This window comes from Anarrhichthys ocellatus, unplaced genomic scaffold (genome assembly GCF_004355925.1).
Source record: "Anarrhichthys ocellatus isolate YVR2014 unplaced genomic scaffold, GSC_Weel_1.0 scaffold18, whole genome shotgun sequence".
Lineage (NCBI taxonomy): Eukaryota > Metazoa > Chordata > Actinopteri > Perciformes > Anarhichadidae > Anarrhichthys > Anarrhichthys ocellatus.
In genome coordinates this window covers 2711951-2736373 of record NW_022280048.1, presented here as the reverse complement: position 1 = coordinate 2736373, position 24423 = coordinate 2711951, and the positions used below count along the sequence as shown (strand labels likewise).

The window sequence follows — 24423 nt, the reverse complement described above, 5'->3', positions numbered from 1 at the left end:
TTGAAAATAACACGGCCCTCTGACAGAATGACACAGCAGCCTGTTGCTGTGGTAACCAAGGATTTAGATGCAGTGCAATGCCTAAAATTATCATAAATCAGCTAAAATAGAGCCAACGGTAATTAACCTGAGCTGCGTTACGCGACGAGCCGTCACATATTACTTGCAGTTACGAGTCATCGCTGCACGGCGTACCTGAAAGAACTGCTGGGGCTGCTGTAGCTGCAGGGAGTGCTGAGGAGCCTGGGGCTGAGTCTGATAGGCTGACTGGGACTGGTTCGCGATGAAACTGTTGTGCGGGATCATTATGGGGGATGTGAAGACCGGGGAGGGGACGAGGACGGCGTTGCAGTTGACCTGCTGCATGGAGAACGACGGGGTGATGATCTGCTGCTCCAAGGTGTATCTGTTGGGAGGGCACAACGACGAACTTAGGCACAATATGAAATAGCGCCATTGCAAAGGGAGAGGTGTGTGTGTGTGTGTGCGCCGTGGAATTACACGGTTCTCACATGGTTTGGGAGATGCCCATGTTGCACTGGGAAGGCTGCGAGGGGACACTGCCAGTGGGAACCAGCGTCTGCATTGGCTGGTTGAGGAGCATGCTGCGGGAAACAAAACCGGTCACAGAGAACTCAATCTGTACTGTGAAAAAGCAAGGTTTCAGAGAGCATTTTTCCTCATGAAAATAATATCAATGAAGATGTTTTCCCTGCTAACTGCGTCTGCTATTCATTAACCTGACGGCATATTAGTAATTTCCCATAGAGTATGCCACACCGCCGATGTCTTCTGTGGTTTTAAGTGTCTCTCACCGTAGTTGTCCGTCTTGGTTGAACTCGCCGTCTGTGTGTCTTTGGTTCGCGTCCTGCAGAGACCTCGTGTTGGTCTGAGAGAACATCATGGGGTTGCTGTAGAAGGGCATCGTCACACTTGTGTTCGTCTGCACGGGCACGCTCACCGACTGGGCCTGCACTCTCCGTGCAATCCTCTGCTGGACCTGCTGAAACGAAGGAAACACACACACACACACACACACACACACACACACACACACACACAGCATGTAAAAACTAAACATTAGCCAAGTATCTAATCTGCAGATATTTCCTTCCTGCGCGAAACTACAGTATAAGTAGGGAGAGGCAAAAAAAAGTGTATATTTGATGTTGTGATTATTAAATTCCATCACCTGAAACATCAGGCGTCTGTGTCTTTTTACTACAGTGCAAACAAGCACAAACTACAAGCAGCATATGGCCATCAAACTGAATACCACTGGTTGTTGTTGTGATGTTTATACCTTTAAATAACAGACCGACATTAACGATGGTGTCGTGAGCACTTAAGTAGGCTACCAGTCGTCAGCTGCTAATGACTGAAGGTGATTTGATTCAATATTGATCCTCTTAACATTAGAGGACAGCTTTCCAAACTCTTTGGACAGATTTACCACAGTTGGTTCGAGATTTTGTATTTTTCACTTGTGCAGCTCTGTACCTGTGTTGAGGGTGAGCTGTTCAGTGAGTGAGAGGATGAATTGTGGGCCCCGCAGGACGGTGCTCTAGAGTGGCTTGAGTGCCGCCTGGTCAACCTTGACTGGCTCTGCTGGGCCGCCCGGCCTGATCCCTGCTGCTGGGGCTGCTGCTGCTGGGGCTGGGGCTGCTGCTGCTGGGGCTGGGGCTGCTGCTGCTGGGGCTGCTGCTGCTGGGGCTGCTGCTGCTGGGCCTGGCCAAAGTCATTTTGGACAGGCTGCTGTAACAACATCTTACACACACATAAACAGAAATATTAATCTATCCTCCATTACTTAAATGTCTGTAATGCCTTAGAGCAGAGGTAGCCAACACGGTACCCGCGGGCACCCTGTCGCCCGCAAGGACCACGCGAGTCGCCCGCAAGACATGTTCTAAAAATAGCACTAGTCACCATTGGAGCTCCTTCTAAAATTGTAGTTGGTGTTCTTTTTTAATCAAAAACGCTTGCAGAGAGTTAAGAGAGTTGGGTACCCGGAGGCGCACGGCGGACAGCCAGGACGAGGCTGCCGCACCGCACTAGGTTTTCAGGTTCTGAATGACGGGCGCATCCCGTTGGTGCCAGACGCGAGCCGCGAGCGCACCCCGTCGTCAGGTCCGTAAATCCTCGGAATAGGCCGCGGGGCAACAACTCAGGGGTGGCGGGGGTAAAGGCGAGGCAACGCAATCCGACCGAAAAGGCCCAGACTAGAGGTTACGGTTTCATTCTGATTGGCTAACTGTTAATCTGTTGCCTTTGTGTTTCAAATCACAGCTCATCTCATGTCGCCTTCACATCCAGCAGGCAAAATGACGTGTGACAACTTGTGTTTACTAGACAAACACCGCAACACTCCCAGAGCCTCTTCTCTGTGCTTGTTATGGAGGTCATGGAGTTGATGGTGTACTTAGGCTGAACTGGTTTGTGCTGGCCTCTTGGTGGGGCCCTTCCACCATCGCTCTGAGGGGTTAGGTAATGTGAGCTTAGAATATGATGTTGAATTACAGTAACAGCACTTACTTAAATGTCTCGATTAAAGTCTGTGGCTATCTTTTTTTCCTTTGATTTAGTGATTTAGTGCTGCATGCCATGGTGGTTGTGTTTTTGTCTTTATGGGAGAGTGTTACCTGGAGATTAGCGAGGTGAAGCTTCTCCTTAATGTCGTGCAGCTCCTGCTGCTGCGTCTGAATGTCAGCTTGCAGAATGCGCGTCCTCTCCTCCAGCTGCTCCTTCAGCTGGTTCATCACACAGAGCTGAGGCTGCTGCGGCGGATACATGGGCGACGACGACGACTGCTGCTGCTGCTGCTGTGGTTGCTGTTGCTGCAAAGACATGATCCGAAAAAAACTAACAGACATGAGAAAAGCTTGCCAGTTGTATTTATTTTCTTCAGTGAACGCAGCATGTGAGGACATAATCAGTTAGCACGAGTCAAATAGATTCTTATTCTTGCGATTCTTCACACTTGAAATTGGTTTTACAAGTCAAAGAAACGATCAGGATGACTGACGGTCTTTCTCACTTGATTTTATAACACATATCTTTTAACTGGCCAAGAGGCACCGGAGGCACAAGCAACAGATGAAATGAACACAAAGCAGCAACCGTCGCAAAACAATAAGACATCGTACACAAACAGAGGAGAGGAAGGCAACAGGCAGGAGGAGACGTCTCAGCACTAACCATTGCAGAGTGCTTGCTGCAGGTAGGAGAAAGGGGGAGGCTCAGTTGGGGAACGAGGTCAAAGGAATTTTGTCTTTGTGCCAAATTCTACAGGGAAAATGACAAAGTTTTACACACAATCTTGACAACCTGTGACATGATATGGTGTCAACTTATCCCCGAAGACCGACAGAGACACGTAAACGCTGCGAACTGACCTTTGAACTACTGGGTTGGTGTCTGGCAGACGTCTTCTCGGTCCCGACGGAAGCAGACTGCCATGACGGCGTGCAGGCTTCTGTGTAGGAGTTAGCTGCTGGGAGAAAGACAGGCCACCTCTAAACACACTTAGATAACAGTGGACTGAGGTTATGTTCAGTTAGGTCATCGTCACGGCTTTTCTTTGTCAAATAACAGCTAACGAATATCTGGAACAAAGGCATGATACACTGAAAGTCTTGAAGTTTGATTATTAATATTTCAGTCTGTCCTTCCTCGGTCAGAGCTGTGCTCATCAGGGAAAGAACAGCTTCATTGAATCTTTGCTTGTATCCAGTAATCTTCATTTAAAGATTAGGCAGAGATTGGGCTCTTTGTTGTGAAGATGTACATACAACGTATGAAAAAGCACGAGGTCTCTATTGAGGAAAACCAAATAATCATGTGATTATAACTGACAGTGTATTAATAACGCTGCAATGAACTTTTTGCATCCTCTTTGTCCATTTTTCCTAAGCAGAGTAACTATAGCCTTTCTGAGGTGAAGGCAGAACAACTTTTGAAATGCATTTCCTTTCTGGTTTTATAACTATACTGCTGATTCACCCACAAACTGGGACGCATTCAGCGGATGCTTTTTCATCGTAGCCGACGCACAATGAAAAAGCCGAGAGGAAACATCTACTAGCTATTTTTTCTGACAGATACAGTTTTATGAATATATCTTTGGAAATAGTGAAAGCAGGTTTACTTTTTTTTAATGTGTGGGAAGACAGCAGCAGCAGCTATGTTTATGAACAACTGCAATTAGTCTGCCACTGCGGCTGTGTATTGTTCATAAACACACAGATGGAAGTGAAAAGTTTTAGACGGTGGGTGGAAGAGCAGCTAAAGTCAGAGCGACTGGAGGCTCAAACAAACAGGGAAACATTTCATTATTGATGCATCGTCACCCACATATATAAAAGGTAGGCGTTTTCCTGACTTCTGGTCTGCTTAGTTAAAGAAGATTTTACCTCTGATAACAACGTTTTCTCAGATCAATTGTAGGATTTGTCAGGTTTAAATCTATTGGAAGGATTTTATTCTAAACTTTAAAGTCTGAGCGTTATCACCGATGCTGCAGTGAACAACAACAGGAGTCGTTTCCTTTGCTGCCATTTGTCCACAGAGGAGAATCCCATTCTTTCCGCTAAACTTAAATAACACAGCAGTTCCTTCAACAATGTATAGGAGCAGGATTGACCCGCTGTTGAGTGACTTAGCACTTTAGGGAGCAGTCGATGACTCACATGCGGAGTCTGACATCGCCGTGTGGGAGGACTTCCGGGAGCTGTGGGAGGAAACTGAACGTGCGCCGCTGTTTCTGTCCCGCGGAGCGTCCAGTGTGGAGCAGATGTCCAAGTACAGCTCCTGAGCCTGGGACACAGGGTGAGGTTGAACACCGAGGGTCAGGTCTGAAGCAGATACAAACACTGACACACACACTGTATGTAAAAGGGAACGTAACTCTTACCTTCACTGAAGAGGGAGCGATCTCAGGTGGAGACAGCTCCTCAAAGCCAAACGCTCTCCTCCTTTCAGCTCGCACTTCAGCATAACTGAAAAAAACAACACATAGAGAGAGTATGTGTGAGTGTAAATCTTTTTTTTTAAATACAACCAATGCCTTGCACACATCCCTAATCTCAGGACACTGACAAAAGCGTACACATCTCCAACTCTGCAGACATTAGAGCACCACAAGGTGCAAAAAGACCAGGCTCACCTGACAACAGTGTGAGTACAGACGATGAACTCAGGTTTGGAGTTCCACTGGTGGTAAGTGATGTAGTAGTGAGTCTGCAACCAAATCCACTGCTGACCTTTGGTCAGGAAGCGATAGTAGCAGGATTTACCCTTTCCAAACTGCATTACTGAGGAGGAGGAAAAACAGAAGGGAGACCTGTTACCCATTTGTTTTTCTGAGATGGATTCGTGGATGTGGTGGTGGTGAAGACAGAGAAGCAACAGTTACTCACGCTGCTTATGACACTGAGCTATAAGCTCCAAGTCATCCACGTGATAGTAATCATAACCGGAAGTTCCAAGAACCTCAAAGGGTAAATATCCTATGATTGGTGAAGCCCTGAAACATAAAAATGAACTGATAAACATGCAAGAAAGACAAATTCTTGCTAAAAAAAGCGACACTGCCAATTAATAGGAGAAGGAATCATGCACATCTTTTACCTGTGATCTAAAAACAGGAACTTCCATTCAAGGCTGTGTCTGGATGTGAATTCATCACAGGGATCTTCCACATTACACAAATCCTAAACAAAAATAACAGAGTGAGAAAGTCACATTTTCTTTTTGCCTAAGTCATTGGGACATTTGAATCTTATCCACTAGATTCAGCTACTCTAATGTGAAGCAGGAAGACGTTATACATCACGTCCTGTCTTCAAATTGTCAACTTTGTTCAGACATAAAGTATAGAGTTAAAAAAACTGCAGATTTAAACCGGTATTTGCAGTAGATTTGTTTGAGGGAAGAAATAATCCATGTGTCATATGGTGCAGACTACACTGCTACAGTCACTCCATCTGGCAGACCAGTGTAATCAGTGTCTTCTACATTTTGGAATAAGTAGAGGGGGAGAGATGAAGCTTGTCCAATAGATCTGGTTCTTCTGGCGCTTTTTTTTCTCATGTTAGGCAGAAAAATGCCTGAGTTACAGGACTGTCATTTACTACGATAACTGGTGCGCATATTTCAACTCAGCGAGCGCCTCTGGGATCAGAATTGCCCTAATGATGTAATCAGCTGGAAGGTACACACTGTGCAACAAGAAGTCTCCAGATACTGGGAGTTCTCATGGACCCTCACACAACATCCCACCACCTGTTTATATTTAAAAAGTCCTTTTAAAGTAATGACAGCACACACATGCAACACAAACTGAGAAAGAAAGGCACAAGATGTTAATATCCGCGCTGGCGTTACCTTTAGAAACTGTGGAGTGACTAATCGTACAGTAGCAATGAGGCAGACCTGCTCCTCCAGCGAAGACTGAAGGCTTCTCGGCAACGTCAAATCGAGACCGTTACAAGAAGATGTAGGCACTATGTGAGAGAAGTCAAGGTACATGGGGTGTACGGTTGGTTGTGAAGTCCATCTTAATTCAATCCCATGAAAAAAAAAAAAAGCTTTTATGTATTTTTCCATTCTGTTTGTTAAAGCTACTACGAGGAGCTTTAACCGGGATCCATTGAGAAAACCTCTCATATTAATGTCCAGGTCGGTTTCTGGTAAACCTGCGTGACTTTGTGTGGCACAGATTAAAAGCCTTAAGAATGACTTTTTAGAAATAGCCAATCTTCTCACTGATGGTCTCATGTAGGTGCTTATGTAGGTCGTATAGAGTCATCAGTATTAAATTGAGTTTCATAACCAGTTCGAAGTTCCTCAGAGTAGCTTTAAACAAAAGCAGATTTAAGAGAATTGATGGACCTTAACTGCACTAAAGTGACACATTTGACTGAATCTTAAGTCTTTAAAACAAGTAGAAAATAAAAAAATCCTCACCCTTGTTATGAAACTTGAAATCTCCCACAAACTTGACGTACTCGTACACCGGCGGTTCCTTTGGGTCGATGTTACCTCTGGCTAGATGACAGCAAAATTCAATATGTGTCTCGTCTGAAAAACAGCAGATTTTATTTTCAAGGTTAACAACCTATTCATAATACAAAATCTTTGTAACAAATTGTCTCTTATTGAGGTGCTTCTTGATAATGTCTCTGTTTTTTTGTATGACACTAACAAAGAAAGATCTAAAGTGTAATTTCTATGCTACAGAAAACAATCATATGAAATCTTGTATTCACAATACTTCAATAGATCTGACAGTAGAAAACGTCCGCTGTCTAAGTATTTAAACAACAAAGGGTTAAGGCATAACGCTTATGTAATATTTTAATATTCATTAATACATTTCGTACATCCATTGGGAGGCAATTTATGCGAATTATACAAATGTGAAATTTCACATCTTGTGTTACATGATTCAGGATAATTTTTAGGTCAAGTGAAGCAAAAATTGAGCTTAAAAGCCAGGCAATCATTTTTATGCAAGAAAGACAAACGATGGATGTGTCTTTTGAAATGTGCCAAAGAGATGAAGATCGCTCCAGACGCGGCTCTATTTAGGCGTCTAAGTATAGGCCGAGACACTAGCTCCTCACCCTCTCTCTTTCTCAGAAAAGCCCAATAGTAACACAGGATTAAGGTCAGTGTCTTGAGCCCCATATACTACACTGCTTTGGATTACTGTGGTAACATAACAGTGATTTAAAGTCTTAACTATGATACTAAGCTAGCTCCTATTATTACTGAAAGGGCTAATCATAGATCCACACTAATCATCAATCCAATAAACTTTGGACCCCAATTCAGCAACCTGCTCTAAATATAAAGAGTTTTAACTCGGAAAAAGAACTCGTCAGGAGTCAGGTTTAGTTTGTATGTCACACAAAAGCCTCCTTACACAGATCTCTGAGCTAAAAGTGAATAGTGACGACGCCGACTACATATTTCTCTCACATACTGAACTTTTCACCTCCTGATTTGGGAGACAACCAGACACAACGTGGTGTTAGAGACAGGCAGGAGACAGACAGTGTGCGGAGAGGCCGCCCGGCAGGATACTCACTGTCCAGGAAGTCAGCAGCAATGGGGTCAGTCATCAGCATGTGGGACGATAGCAGCTTATACACCTCCCCGTGTTCCCGCTCCGGGAGGAAATTCAAGATATTTTGGTCCACCATATCTGACTGGTGCAAAAGGATAGATGAACTTTAAGCATTTTAAAGTAGTTCCAGACGCGCTCAGAGCTTATGGTCAGTTTTGAACCGGCGCATTCAGCAATCGATGCCGTTTAGTTTCATTCATTACCGTAAAGAAGTTAACAAACTGAAATCTCTATGTGGTACTCAAACAATCTCTTGTAAATGTGTTTTGGGAACACAAATAAAATAAACATCAAGGCAAATATAAAATGTCTACTTCCAAGATGTCCTGGATCAGATCAGATGAATTGCAGATATAAATTTACCAGTGCAAGTCAAATATCGGCCAAATAACATATCGGTAAACATGTAACGGGTCTTTTTCTAATCAGGCAGCATTTGTACTTTATATATTCTTAAATTAAAAAGAGAACAACAACAAAAACAACGCTGTGTTAGGAGGAGAATAGAAGTCACTTATTTCAGCTTATTTCACTTACCGGTAAATGGCCAATGAGTGAAGACACACTGTCAGATACATATATGATGTTGCCATCTGTAGTTAATGCGACCAAGAAGCCATCTAGGGCCTGAAGGAAGAGGGAGAAATTGGGCACTTTTGACAATGAGCTCATAAGGTGTGAAGGCATAAATGAAAGATTGCACTCTTACATTGTGACATATCGTCATTATCTGTGGTAGTTACCACATGTTTTTTGTACCCTATTTGCCTCTAAGAGCCTCCTCTACTAGTACCACACATTGGAAGTTCGGAATTTTATTCTCATCATGTCTTCTTGCCCAGCTCTCCATGGGCGTTTAAGGGAGAGGGCTTCCTTGTTGTTTTATTAACAGCATTAATCAATGCCCGAGCTTAATCGACTTGGGCTCTTCCACAAACACATCCTCCTGAGCTTTACCTCCAGCATTAGCTGAGTGAACTCCTCATTACTGAGGAACGAAGGCTTCCAGTCCTGTCTCACATCACACGTTTCGTTCTGCGCAGTGATGTCTGAAAAAGACAAGGCCGAGGATTAAGTGTAATAAAGTGCCTGGGAAGAAGTGTATTTGTGTAATAATGGAAGTAAAGGGGGAAATAAATAAAAGGTGTGTCGAATGGGAGAAACAATACTAAGACAGTCCATTTCTCAAACTGTGAATACATGCTGTATGTATTTCCCTACCTTTCTGTTTCTGCAGGAAGTCAATAGTTCTCTGCAGTATGGTGGACTTGTCCATCTTGCGCGGATGTCCCTGACCCTGCAGCATGGTGCATAGCTCCTTGATGAGCACATTGAATTGGTCTCTTCTCTTCTTTTCCGATTTGTTACGAGATGCCCTGCGGCGGTCAACACAAGAGAACAATCATAAATCAGTGGAGTCGCAGGTGGAAGCTCAGCCAATCAAGCACCTGTAGTTCATGTTTGTTTATCCCGTTTGGACTGAGCGTTGCTTTTCCAAACAAAAGCGAGCCAAGGACTGCAGGGACACAGTTAGCTGGAGACAGACGTCGAAGAGGGAGAGGGAAGGGAACGAGAGAGCGGAGCAGCAGCACAGCGATGTAATACAGAAGAAAGTCATTTTCATCTTGATTCCCTCCCTAATGCATTTCAGCTTGTATCAGCTGTTGCTTTCAACTTGGTTTGAGCCAACATCAATATTTGTGATGATCCCACAGAGAATTATGAACCAACTCTGCAGTTCAACAGAGCTGTTCAGCCTCTTTTAGCTCACTGTTTTGGATTTACGACACACACGTTTATTGATGTCTGTCTTTGATACTGTTTTTAGGAAACGCTCTTAACAAACCCACTGTGCGTTACCTGCTACACAGTAAACTAAGTTACCATGCTAAAGCATATTTTTCTAAGGAGTTGGGGGAATATTGGATATCCAACAGGTGGCCAAAGCCTCGTCTGTAATGGAGCCACGTTAGCATTCGGAAATTGATCAATACATTTATGCAGCTTTAATAAGAGAAAGTATTAAGTTTGTGAAATGAGATGGAGTCATAGATTCTGGCTTATGCGATTAACATATTTCATCAAAGAGGTCAAAGAGGTGACAAAAGTAATCATCGTTTGTGAGTTCCTTTTTACCTGAATTATGTCTATTTTCTTAGCTAAAATTGTCAGATTTTAACCATAATGGACTTCATTCTTAACCATAATGTGACATTGAAGCTTCAAGGTTCTTTTAAAATGATTAACTACCACCGAAGACGCAGCAAAGAGAGAAACTACACATTGATTTAGTAGAGTTGTAAATATAGGAGTTACAATTTCCACGCTTGAGAGACAAACGTTAACAAAAAGACTGAGTACCTTTTCGCCCTGTCTTTCTCATCTTCATCCATTAAATCGTCCACGCAGCTGTTGGTGCTGGAAAACACAGGCGTACAAGGTCAATGTAGTTTGTTCGATGATTTCACAGAGTCGTCAGATAATAGCACGGCATATTTAAAAGTTGTCATGATACATTGCTGAACCTTTCATAACAGGCCTTTTCTCACAGCAGACGTTTCGACTCGTCACGGTAGGAAAATGACATGTTACTAATAAGTAATAACACTGACAATGAGTCTGTTCAAGTGTCTCAGTAAGAGTAAGCCATGGCAGTGTGACAGTGAACCAGCATGCACAATACCAAAAACCCTGAAACACAAGCAGCTAAATAAAATTCAGCTACAGCTATTTTGCCATTTACACCCACGCTTTTCGTGACAAAAGGTGACACGTCAAAATGTCTTCTGCAAAACAGATACAAATTCGGGAGGTTAGCCTCGACAAACTGTGATTCCATGTCTTTAAGCGATCTCCACTGTTAACACCGTGACCCAGTTGGAGTGCCGTGTTTTCCTCCCGTGTTTAACAGGTCACTGTGGCACGTAAACGTCCTGCTCTATATTTGGTCGGACTCACACAGTTTGATAATGACAAGGAATATGGCAGCAAGTTTAACATGTGGAATCACATTTTTATGTTTTAGAGGACACCTGTTCTGTCAAAGAGCCGAGGGGGGACTTAACCTGCAGCCAGTGTGGATATTTACTATCTGAGGCCAGAGCGGCACGTGTGGACTTTAATATACTGTAACAAGGTCATCAGTGGCAACAAACATAACCATAAAGTCGCAAAGCATTGAGGTATATGTCAACAGCCTCATCCAAAAATAGACTTTAACCGGCCAGTATGTAACTTGCCACAGATAAGCAATTTCATGGTGTGCCACCAGGCTTCTGTTGTTGAGTAAAGCTCCAAGCTCGGGTTTGGTTATTTTTTAATTTAATCTAAGATAGAAGGCGCCGTTTAAGTATTTTAGAAGCTATTAATGATTAACCATAATTAATGGTTCCTTTGACCCTTTATATGTAGCCTGCTAATGCAACATCTTAATTGGGATTAATTTAAAAGGTTGAAGAACTATTTGAACAATATAGAATATGTACATATATATAAGTACTGTGTATGGAGCAGAAGTACAATAAAGATCACAAAGTGAAGTTAATTAGTTTGAATACTCACTCCCATTCTCTGTGGCTGGATGGACAGGGGCCCCCGAAGTCAGAAAGGTTGTCCATACTCACTCCTTTTCCCAACCAGGCCCTTTCTGAAGTCTTAGAAGTCCCATCTGCGCTGACCTCGTCTGAACACTCGTTTGGAAAAACCTAGCGCGGACCGGTTGCCCACCGCCTCCTCGAGTCCACCGAAGAAACGCCAAATTCTGTGAAAACAGAGCCATTTCGTTGAAGATGAAAACCGTGTTGCATAAATTCGTATTTTCTTTGGAACCTGTAGAGATGAAAATACAGAAAGATCCGCTATTCATCTGTAAAAAACCTGTCTTTTTCTTTTTACTATAAGGACTTATATGGACTTATATGAATGTGTTCTGCAGGATAACCATTTAAAAATACAATATAAAGTGTACTAGCAATCTTCAGCTCCTACCTGGGTACAGTGCTTCATCACTAAAGAAGCGTTTTTGCACAGGAGGAGCTCCCCTGACCTAGAAAAATGTCGGAGGCAGAAACCTCTTTTGATAACCCAGCATAAAAAAAAGAAGAGAGTGTAGAACAGCCACCTCCTTCCCATCCTCTGTACAAAACAACAACACGGAGCAGAGACCTCGATTATAAACCAAACACAACTCGCACACCTTGCGCCTTGGTCAGCTGCAATGAAACAACATACGGCTGTATTCCATTACAGATATTAATACATTGTCTGCATATAGTCTTTATGTGGTTGACAGAACATACTGTACATCATCTCAGTCACCAAATATCAACTGTAATATATATATATATATATATATATATGTATGTATGTGTGTTGTAGCGACCCTGTACAGTAGGGGCTGGTAGTAGAGGGTTCAGGCTGTCATCTCCCTCTCTCTGGCCAATCACGGGATGCACTGTACACGTTAGTCAAAGTACATGCCTGTGATTGGTAGAGCAGCTGGTTTGTCTGAGAGATTTACACAAGAACCCTCAGGGGAAGCCACCATTATTGCATTTTCTATCATTTCAAATCACAATGAGCTCCGTTGCCCTAAATAATTACTCCAAAAAACACTATAAGTATAAAAAAAGAGTTCCCCTGCCTGCACGTTCCTCAGACTAGCCTGATCTTACAGAGTCTTATGGTAAAGAAGTATATCATGATACTGACATGAAGGTCTTTCATTTTAGGATATTCTTAGGTTTCAATATTCGTCTCTACTCCGACAGCATGAATGAACCTACAACTGTATGCAGCAAATGCAAATATGTGAATGTGTTCGATTGTCTGTCTCTGTGTGTCAGCCCTGGGATTGATTGGCGACGTGGGCGTGCCCCGCCGCTCGCGCAGTGTAAATGGTGACGGGGAATGCACTTGCATTTATGTAGCTCCTTTCTAGTCTTTGGACCACAGCGCTGTACGCTACACGTGAACATTCACCCGTCAATTCACCATACTGTCATTGTTCTCAAGTTGCCATGTCCCCAATATTCCCCCAATCTTTACTCTTGTTGCCTCAACATATTGTTTGGGGGGGAAAGTTAACATTTAACAAGTTGACGTTTTTGTTTTTTTTTGTTTGTTTTTGTATAGAAGGCACAAACCAATTCAATTGAAACACACCTTTCCATTAGAGTCTTAATTAATGTCAACAAACCAACATCTCCTCCTCTGTCCACACAAACACACAGACTCACACACACACACACACACACACATTAGAAAAGAAAGCAGGAAAAGCAGCAGGGAGAAACTTTGCAGGAAAAGATGTTGAACTGCCGACTGCTGAAATTCTAATATGTTACAGACAAATCAAGCTATTATTTAACTGGGACGTTGGGATTTGAATGTTTCCCAAATTGATCATGATGAGCAAGAAAGAATATTTGCTATCGCTGAAGTTAACACTAAATAAAAAACTCACTCACGTACTACCAAACTACTGTTTCAACAGATTAGAGTCACATCTGAACTTAAAACCTCTTTACTCCACATAAATATCAACCATGCATTCTTTTAACACATTAAGGGGAAACCACACCTTGCAAGGTTAACAGCACAGAACCGCCAGAGTCTAGTTACATTTGTGCCCTCGGGTATTTAAAGCCTTTAACCAGCGACCTCCGCTCCTAACACCGGTCTGTACACTGAAGTTCAAGTTTATGACTTTATGTATAAGTTTATGACTAAACTCTGTACGTAAATGGGCCGTAAAAGGGATGGGGGACGATTACTCTGGCAATAAATTACAAAAGAGGAAACGCAAAGTAAGATTAGAAGTGGTTTCTTTTTCTTGAGAGCGTGTAGGTTTCATTTTAAAGTTTAATGAGGTAAAAGCCCCCGCTGCCACAACAACTGAGCCTCACACCTCCCCCTGTAGCTTGTTGGGGGATACAATGTTCTCCCTCAGTTCATCTAGTTTAACTGTACCTACTGGGTTTCCTGAGGCAAACAGCACTAGCACACTGCAGATTTCTAAAGTTAATACTAGATTTACCAATGCTGTGCCACCCTCAGACACCAGACCTGCTCGCTGCTGAAGATAAAATCCTCCACTGCGAAAAAAAAAGGACATCTGAAAAGCCCTTGTTCCCTCTTCAATTTCTGTCTGTCAGATCCTCATTTACAGAGCTTGCGTGCGGCTCAGGTAATGGTCATTATGTAGTTAATGGTGGATTAACAATGGAGCACACGGGCTGTTTTTTGTCATTAACTTCCTGATAATATTTGGCTTGATGATGGATCTTGACAGAAGACATTGCCTGAACTGTCATCGCCAAAATACCTGTTTGACATCAGGGATTGGGGGCGTGGCCGGCAAGCCTATCGGCTTCCATACAAAAGGAGTCCAACTGCAGCGTTACATGAGCATTATGTTCAACATCGCCACCGCCACACAGACATCGTAACACGTTATTGTCTGCATTACATTCTTGCAGTAGTTTCACAATGATGAAGCGGACAAGGGCAAAACTCCCGCAGGGCTTTAATCTTAACCTCATAATGCTTATTGTTTTAGCATAGATGATGTTTACTGGGCAATTCATACAAAGGTACAGATTATCTTTAATATGTAATGTAAGACAAACCGAAGAAAACCTACTTTACACCTGAATATAATAATGTACAACTCACAAATTAGAAGTAAGGCTTGCACAATTACCTTCTAAAGCCTGTCAGCTCCACATCTCTGGTAATATTAAGCCTTTATAGGCAACGTTGCAAATCGAGGAGGATTTTGGCAACAATGAGATGAAGCCAAAGATCAGGAAAAAAAAACAGTAAATAGATTTTCCAGAAACCCTCTCACAATATATCAATATGGAAACCGTATAAATCTCACCGCCTCCTAAATTTTGAATCACCAAACAGAAATGGTCAGATTCATATAACTGATATCACAAAAAAAAAGTATAAACCCAGCCAATATCAGCAGCTCAGACATTGGCAGCAGTCTCCAATTTATTGATATTTCAAAACAGAAACTTTAAAAGCCACAGGCCATCTCTGATTATCAAAACCATAAGAAATGCAAAGCACCACTTTAGACCACGCAAACTCCATGAGAAAAACCTGTGCTGCTTTCAGAAGAGGCAAACCGGGTAACTTGCAAATAGTGGCTTCATTAACGGCTAATACATTATTTAGCAAATCAATATCAAGAAACAATGACACACGAGTACAAAATAGACACATTGTGTACGAACACTAATGAAGTGCTCGACCAAACAAGAGCAAAGATGGTCCTCATACTGAAAGCTCACAATAAAAGAAATGTCCGTCATCACTATAACACTTTATTTTTGTTGTCTGTATACGCTATGTCCCTTCATAATGAATTAAAGAGCAACAATTCATAATGCCATTAGTTATTAGTTCTGAAGTGATGGCGAAACATCTACTCTCTGTAATACTAAAATAAATCCACAATGAAGAGAGGACTTTTTCTAGGGCCGCCCCCTTTCAGTTGATTCTTAGTCGAGTCGATTACATTTTCTTTAGTAATTGGTTTTATGCTGAATGACTCATTTACACAAAGGTTACGAGCACGTCTCACACAACACAACACGAGATTTAAAGTGGTGCTTTTGTGCGATTATTTGAGGCTAAGCTCAGTTTTAAAGATCTGTAGATTAAATCAACTAATCGATTAGTCGACAAAAATGTCTGTTTGTTAGTCGACCCCGAATTTCTCTTTTCGAGGACAGCCTTCACAGGGTTTATCATGTTAATGTTTCACCTGCTCTCTCTCACACACACACACACACACACACACACAAGAAAACTAATCAGGTAGTAGACTGCTGGTAATAAAGGGCGACCTGCAAGCTTTATGACAGCCAGCTCACAGTGTTGTTGCTGCTCTCGTGCTGACAGATTCATTTAGGTTACTTGTTAATCCAGGGGGTAGTGACTGCTACTGTCTGGTTGGGGAAAAGTTTACATTGCCAGACCACCTCCACCTGCATCTGCTTTTTGGCTCAAGCCGTCAGCTCGAAAAACGTATCTGCTGGTCTTTTGATTCTGTCAACATAATAACCCATATATGTGTACAATATGTACATATTTGCATATGTAGCGGTGTGAACATGTTTAAGTTCTGATAACATGTAAGATCGTATTGATCAGTTTCTAAATCAGTTTGAAAGAGTTTGTTTTCTGTTGTGATTCATGGTGTCACGTGATAGGGAAACAGGAAATACTTCTATTACACACTAAATGACAAACAGTGAGGAGGCCAATGAGTGCACTCAATGACCCTTCATCCTCCAGTGTACACACAGTGAATAAGTAATTCTGCCACACTCCAGACAGAGGAGATCTCTCTAAAACTATGTCAACTGCAAATGAGAAGCCCCAAAATGCCCCTAGAACAAGAAAAGAGAAGGTTAGTCAGAGAAATGCGAACTCCAGCAGACTTAAAGCTGCCAGGTTGGGTAACACTAGCCTGACCTCAGCCTGCTGAGAAATTATTTAAGGATTTCTTTTCCTGTGACATTTAACATTTTGGTCTTACAATGACGAAGTGTTTGCCATGCACGTCATCAGCAGAGGTAAATGGGTTATTTCACCTTGTAACCGGTGCACTTTGAAGACTGTGAGCTAAAAAAAAAAACATGTAAGCAGCATTCAAGAGCGCCGGCTATATGTAACGTTACTAATACAGACTTCTGTATCGGACTAAATACACCTTCAGCCTGCGCAGTCTGGCTCTCCTAGAACATGTTGAAAGGGGGGATCATCTCGCTGTCGACGCTTCGACCACCCCTCCTTTAATTAGAAAAGAAGCCACTCGTGAACTTTGACGTCACAGACAGTGTAAACGGCTTTTGCGCTCTGTGACGCGAAACTGAAAGCTGTAATTAAATCCCACGTACCTTGAAAGGGGGTCTCCTGCAGGAATAAAGATCCGCGCCTAACTTTGATCGGTCGAGTCATCGTATTTGAAACTACAGCATGGCAACTGAAGCGCAACTGACGTGACCAGCGTCTGGCTGACTGGGGCACCGAAAGCGTTAAATTGCATAACAAACGCCTAAGTTAATAACGTGCAGGTTATTAAGATGTCTGCGGCTCCTCATTCATCAACAACACACCAAACAATAAATAGTCCCATTCGTGGTGTTTGCTAGTCTATTTTTCCAAGCACTGTACTCCACATCCTCCGCTGGCAGCGACTTGTAAACAGGACCGAGTGGCTGAGAGCAGAGAAAGTAGGTCAGCTGGTAGCTCAATACTCGGCTAACGACGGCAGCGGCATAAGCAGTCTGCTGTGCACCACAAGCGAAAGAAACCTGTAGTGACCGGGAGGAGGGGGGGCTGATTGTAATCTTTAACACGTGCTAAATGCATAATAGCACCCAACTGGATGTCGTGCTTAAAGTGTGGCCTGTAATGCCACTTGGCCGTGGAAGCATGACAAGGAGCCTGATCTATTATGGTGTCCTCATTCATCCACATGGATCAGTGTCAACTCTTTAAAGTACGGGACTGACATATGTCTGTCAGAGTACAGTATGGAGGAGAATCACACGCAGAGGAGGTGATGCTGTCTCCTCCATGACAGCAAGACGGAACCAATTAGCCTGTCTGACCCTGGCTGTACATTTCTAATCCATTCATTTCAATCTGGAAGAGAGAAAGAAATTTGACACTCAAATTCAGAAGCAGAACAAGAAGCTGAAGGCTTTTTTTGTTTTTCCCCTGAAGTACTTCCCCACTTCCTATGTGTGTGTGTTTTTTTTTTAACTTCCTGGTTGCCTTCTTCCTCAGCTGAAGTCTCAAATGTGGGTCAGCAGCCTGCATGACTTTGCTGACACTGAGTCATCTTAAAGCTGTGTAACTACTTTTGTTTGTGTTGAGCAGGTATCATCTTTAGCATGCTCACTGTCATTAGGGCTCATTCAATTGGGACCATGAACATCCGTCTGAAACATCATGGCAATGTTATACATTAGTGGTGTTAGTATAGTCGCTAAGATATTTCAGTCTGGAACAAAGTGGTGGACCGACTGACATTGACATCCGTAGAACCACACTTCCAGCATCTCTAAAAAGCACTGAGTATGGGGCGGTGACATTCAACAATAATCAAGAGTCTGATTCAAAGCGAGAACATCCCGATTATCCTTTCAGACTGATCCACCAGGACACCAGATACTAAGCTGTTTGTACATCATGACAATCACACTTAAGGATTTTTCCGCTCTGGCCTGTATTGACTTATGTCTGACAGACCTCTGATAACAAATGTGTTCTTCTGTCAGGGTCTTTGATCATTTCGACAAGGTCTTAGTGCTCTAATATAATCACACAGCGTCCTTTCCTTTTGATTCTGGACGTTTAGGTTGCGTAGGAGAGTTCCCCTAATAATAGATGGTCTTGACTTAAAAGCCAGTTGTCATGTGAGTGAAGAGATAATGGAGCACATGAAAATCCAACATCAGAAAACCTTAAGTGCATGTTCCCAATTAGAGAAAAGCAGCTTCTCATAATGGAGAGGGCGAGCTTTGGTCCTGTGAGTATGAGCTGCCTCTTTGAACATTTTCAGCAAATCATTTTAAAGATTAAAAAATATATATCTACCCCCTTTGAGCACATTCAATACAATATCAATAATAAGCTGTGCAATGTAATATACAGAAATATGAAATACTGTGTGCACTGTGTGCATGTTCTATATTTTTGGGGGCCCTGTGGATGTGTTTAATAGCTTTTAACAACATTACTTTTAAACCAGAAACAGTCTGTGGGTATGTGATTTCAACGTCAAAGCCTCTGCAAGTCCTCATTATTTGACATTTTAGGATTAGAGTCTCTCTCCAGACGTCGTTGGGCTTGAGGCAAGAGTAATAGCAATGCTACATTTGCAGACCACTTGCCTCAGTGGCCATCTTCGTGTCATGACTCACACTTTCCCACTGTTTATTCAGACTACAGCTGTTGTAGTAGTCCAGGTTTTCGATGACTGATCCGGCTTCTGATGCGGTACCAGTGTGATGCCAGTTCAACCAGCTTGTGAGACGTGGAGCCACAGCCGCACAGCCAGTCTGCCAATTATTGGCATGGCATCTTTTATTGAGGCGATAGCACTTGACTGTCTGTGCTAACTCACTTCAGTCGCAAATTCCCACTGTCTCACCACTCTTCTGCTCCACAGCCGATACAGAGTTTGAGGAAACAGTCTATGACAACTAGTGCACTTAGTTCTGCACTTAGTATGAATGAAAGTGAACTCTTGAGAGACAAGGTGGCTCTATTCAGTGATGGGAGGTAACGGTCTAAAAAGTCTGACCTTTAACACCCAGAAATCATGCAACATGATGTCAATAAACTGCACACCGCACACTTGTATTTACCAACCTGTCTAGTCTGGGATTGCTTTACATCAAAGGATACTAACAACTTTTTTTCCCTTAACATGTTACACTTGAGGATTCCTTACCAATAGTAATTGTGCCCCGTTTGCATTGTCTTGTAGTAGTTTTTGCGTTCCCTATCAATTATATTTTCTGCAAGCTCAGATAATGCCTACATAATGCTTGGCCTGCCATGGAGGAAAGAAATGTTCTTCAATGCTTTCTGAAGCTCTCAAGTCATAATGACCAAATCAATTAATGAAAGGTAGTGCTAATTAGCAAATATTAGCACACTAACACGCTAAACTAAGATGGAAACCATGGTAAACACAAAGCCTGTTAGCATTGTCATTGTGAGCTTATTAGCGTGCTTATAGCATTTAGCTCAAATAACTGCTGTGCCAAAGTGCAGCCTCATATGCATGGCTGTCGTGTCACATAAATATCTCCCTAATAAGTATGCAGTTCCTCTAAAGTGATACTCTAAAGCCGTGATTCTCAAAGTGGGGTCTGTGGCACTCTGCCTGGAGGTCTTCTAAAAAGTTTTCAGATTCATTTATTCAAATTATTGTGATGTAAAAATTAAAAAAGTTTATTTTTTACTTTTTTATACAAAAGGCTTCATAGTTCAATGAAAAATATGTTACATTGCCTTGTAAATTAACAAATTGTATATAATTGAAGCACTTCCCACTTCTCTTATGTGTGTGTGTGTGTGTGTGTGTGTATGTGTGTGTGTGTGTGTGTGTGTGTTCTAAAATTAGCCTTTTTCTCTTGATTTGCCTTTGATATTGTCTTCAGGTACAGTGTTACTCGCAGCCAGTGGTGTATAAAGTACCCAAAAGCCATACTTGAGTAAAGGTAAAGATACCTTACTGGAAAATTACTCCAGTAAAAGTAAAAGTCACCTATTAGAATACTACTTGAGTTAAAGTCTTAAAGTATCTGATATTTATTGTACTTAAGTATCAAAAGTAATTTTCTGATATTAAATGTACTTAAGTATTGAAAGTAAAAGTACAAGTAAATGCTGTTAATAAAAAGCAAAGGGTCAGAATTATGAAGTTTATTCTTTTAAGTGCTGTGGCACCATGACCAAGGACATGGAGCTGTGTTAATAATTGGGTTGGCTGTGATCCATCCAGGAGCAACAATGTTCAACATAATATATTGTACATAAGTATACTTTTGCATCTACTATGAACTTATCATCATAGTTCTCCGAAAAGCAATACGACACTATGAAGGAGTTATAACAGTGCGTTTATAAGTATGCTCATTCCGACTAGAGGATGTAGAGGGCAAATGCATAATATTGTGTTCAGCAAAAAATATCCACTTGATGCATCAGGTCAGTGTTCTGAGAAAGGACACCTGCCTTGTAAACTCCTATGGGCCTGATTTGAACACAATAGGCAAAGGTTTTGCTCGAGCTGAATCTGCAATTGGGCGACTGCTACCATCATAACTCCATCTGATCATCCACAAAATGACTCAAATATCAAAACATGATCGATACTAAAGCAGCACCGAAAGTAACATTACTGGAACCTGAAAAATGCCCTGTTCATCTTCAAAAGACAATTCTACTACAATGTAGCTTCTTTACATTCTATTAGAATGTAAAGAAGCTACATTGTATAGAATGATTCTATTGAAGTTATTCCTTTTTAAAATGTTTTAGACGAGTCACTAATCACTTTAAAAGAGTGATTATAGCTGATTTAACTTACAGACATGAGATTGATCTTCTCATGTCACTCTCTTTATACAATGATATAAATTCATCCCCGTTTTGTTGATATCTTACGAAAAGTTGCTCCTCATCGCTTGTTACATGCATACTGTCTTTTCAAAATAAACTTCCATCTTCACAGGAAACAACTAAGGTTTAGGCGATGAAACTACTTAGTTAGGTTGAGGAAAAGATCGTGGTTTGCGTTAAAATATCTACGGAAGTGGCGTTGCTTAAGTACGGAAGTCACGTCGCAAATAAATCAACATTGGCTTCTCGTTTCACGCACGGCACAAACTGCGGCCTCCTGGAGGAAACACCAGTGTTTGTTTGACCCATCCACCTCTCCTCATCCCACCCGTCCTGTGTGGAATTCTGCTCGTGTTGTCGCTCGCTAGCTATAGCATATAGCATCCTGGGAATCTAAACACCGCGGCTTTGAGAGCACTTGTTTTGCGCATTAACGTGATTAACCAATGATTTAACTTGCAAGCTAGGAACACTGATTCACCAAACCTGCTTGCTCGCAGTCTCTGTTCCACCACAGTCCCCGACGCTGGTCTCATGATTCATTTGTTTCTAAAGATAGATTTGATTTTGTAGCGAGTAACGAAGGTTTCAGGGGAAATGTATCGGAGTCAAAGTATCAGTTTTCTTTGCAAAATGTAGTGAAGTAAAAGTAAAAGTCAACAGAAATATAAATAGTAAAGTAAAGTACAGATATCCAAAAAAACGACTTAAGTACAGTAACGAAGTATTTCTTCTTCGTTACTGTACACCACTGCTCGCAGCTAATTGAAATGGTATCAGTTGCGTTGGCTTGTGGGTATCCTGTGTTTAGATGGTGCGCATATTTTTAATACATGTCAAACTTATTTCGAATACATGCCCTCTTGTGTTGTTCTTTCACATAACAAATACTTTATAAGTGTAAAAGAGACAGCTGCCATTTGTCATATAAAATAACAAAGTCAACTAATGAAGGCTTGTTTTAATGAAATGATCTAAAAATCGGTGTCGTATGGTAGCTCAAACACACTGCATACACAAACCGATGAGAAACAATGCCAGAGTGATGATATAGAATAATTATGAACGAAATATGCCAGCGACCAACACGTGTGAGACATCTCAGATTCATAAAGATCTCCCACATTTTACTGCATTATTCACCACCCGCCTACATGGAGATTAGTTCTGCTCTTTTAATGTAGGTCATGTTGTTGGATGATATGACATTTAGTGTTCATAACATAAGCAGGCTTCACTACATAATAAATGCTCAGTAGTTGGGTGCTTCACATCCTGTGCCTTTATTCCAGACTGCCTTCGCCTTTACGTCAGTGAAGAAACTGGATTATTGTGATAATCACTCAGACACTAAAGCCATATTGCCTCGAGCTACATCTGTGACACTGGTATTGATGATGTCATCGTGGCCCTCTGCTGAAGCACTGACTGTCATTAATTAGACTGTGGCACTGCTGCTCGCTCTGTGTTCCCATGGTAACAATGTGTGGTGTCTACTTTCCCCAGACCGAGGCAGCTATACGTCCATCAAGCCGCTGGGTTTTTTTTTGATCTTCATGGTCCAGGAGATTTTACATGCACACCTCAAGAAGCCCATTTATTAGACTGATTAATATTAATAAAGTTGCCGTTTGCTGTGATTCCTCATCATAACAACATGAACCTTCTTAACACATTAACACAGCAGTGATACATGATTGCATCCCGGTCGCCAGGTAACATTTTGGCATTTTACGTTTCTGCAAGCCAGGGATATGTTGACATTTCTGAACCAAAATAACGTTTCATGTCAACATTTCTACATACGTGTACATCAAAGTTAAAGTTTTAACCGCTTGTGTGGTTTTTGTTTGGTTACGCTTAAGTACTTGGGTTAGGTTTAGTAAAAGATCACGGTTCGGTACGTCATTTTTAGGAGATTGAGCTAAAAGATGGGCTACAGAGAGGATTTACTGTTGCAGCTTTGAAGTAATAAGCACAAGTAATAGTTTTTTTATGTAATATTAAATTGTATTTGACAAAGAGAACATCTCAAACAACATTAATAAAACAAAACATCCTGAGGATATGAAATCTGAAGAGGTAAAGAAGAATACGTACCGTAATTCACAGTGTCTACTCATGTGTAGATGAGGTAGGGCTAAAGCCCTAACTGAATAGAAGGTACTCTTTCTACTCTATCTTGAACAGGGAGGACTGGTATTTCTGATGATGAATGCTTCACTGTCTTCTCCCAGAGAGATAATAGCGTCACACCAACAGTAGATCATCTTCCTGCAGCAACTAAAGAAAATCACCTTATTACCAGAAATGGTGCCCCACTTTTTTCTACTTAACCGCTCTTCAGTCCATTCTCACTGTTGGCTGGTATGACATAATACAATGTTCAGGTCATGGCCATTTTCCACCTTGTAATTCATACATGGAGCAACACTAAAAAAAACAACTTCAGACATTATCCAACAGCAGCGCAAGGGCGGGAAAAAAAAGAAATCACAGAAGAGACTGTTTGGTCTATTCTCCACTAAAACAGCGTTTTTTCTTGAATTGAGCAGCCAATGGAAAAAATGGCAGTCACTGGTCAGTAAGGAAACAAGTCATCACGCCGCTCCTCAGCACCGTCCATCTGAACCACACAGCAGCTCACACTAACGCTCCCCTGGGCAACAGCTGAACCCTCGCGCTCACTGAGCTTTACCCACTGGACAACCTGCTGTGCACTAAGGGGGGAAAAAAGAAATGGATGCCCTTTCCTCATGCTCTTCATAACTGCACTTTAGTAAACAACCTGAATCATGTACTTGTATTTTTCTTTTGTGCTGAAATTGTAAATCAAATAATCTATTTGTCAATCAAATAGTCAGTTAGTCTTTTTAAGTAAATTTGCAATCAAAGATACCGTTGACATGTCGTTTGATGGCTACTTAGTATTTTCCCATTTCTTATCTGAAGACATCATTTTAAGGGCTCTAATTCAAATTTGATGGAAATTATTGAAGGCATTTAATAGACAGAATCAGATTAGTGTGAGTAAATAATAACTTGATTTGAGTACATTACATTCATACGTCCTGTCCTTTTTTATGTGGGTTTCTTTCACTTATTCTGTGTTTACTTTTGATGCTTAT

The 24423-nt window shown here is 41.8% G+C and overlaps 1 protein-coding gene across 9 annotated transcripts in view; it reads right to left on the bottom strand.

Annotated features, from left to right (window-relative positions):
- npas2 (neuronal PAS domain protein 2) overlaps positions 1 to 24423 on the bottom strand; it is a 38217-nt gene that overhangs the window by 7151 nt on the left and 6643 nt on the right. For 3 of the 9 annotated variants that reach the window (XM_031857043.1, XM_031857040.1, XM_031857042.1), the window contains exons 2-21: positions 11693 to 11891; positions 10493 to 10549; positions 9353 to 9507; positions 9089 to 9180; positions 8669 to 8758; positions 8093 to 8213; positions 6967 to 7080; positions 6385 to 6503; positions 5629 to 5711; positions 5418 to 5524; positions 5165 to 5312; positions 4913 to 4997; positions 4689 to 4815; positions 3396 to 3493; positions 3199 to 3285; positions 2643 to 2837; positions 1501 to 1767; positions 816 to 1003; positions 513 to 605; positions 196 to 430 (exon numbers count right to left, since the gene is read on the bottom strand). In XM_031857043.1, coding sequence (XP_031712903.1) covers positions 196 to 430; positions 513 to 605; positions 816 to 1003; positions 1501 to 1767; positions 2643 to 2837; positions 3199 to 3285; positions 3396 to 3493; positions 4689 to 4815; positions 4913 to 4997; positions 5165 to 5312; positions 5418 to 5524; positions 5629 to 5711; positions 6385 to 6503; positions 6967 to 7080; positions 8093 to 8213; positions 8669 to 8758; positions 9089 to 9180; positions 9353 to 9507; positions 10493 to 10549; positions 11693 to 11748 — 2517 coding nt within the window. In that variant the 5' untranslated portion in view covers positions 11749 to 11891. Of the gene's footprint in view, positions 1 to 195; positions 431 to 512; positions 606 to 815; positions 1004 to 1500; positions 1768 to 2642; positions 2838 to 3198; positions 3286 to 3395; positions 3494 to 4688; positions 4816 to 4912; positions 4998 to 5164; positions 5313 to 5417; positions 5525 to 5628; positions 5712 to 6384; positions 6504 to 6966; positions 7081 to 8092; positions 8214 to 8668; positions 8759 to 9088; positions 9181 to 9352; positions 9508 to 10492; positions 10550 to 11692; positions 11892 to 17049; positions 17458 to 24423 lie in introns of those variants that run through there. The other 6 variants (XM_031857041.1, XM_031857046.1, XM_031857045.1 and 3 more) reach the window with 6 other exon arrangements.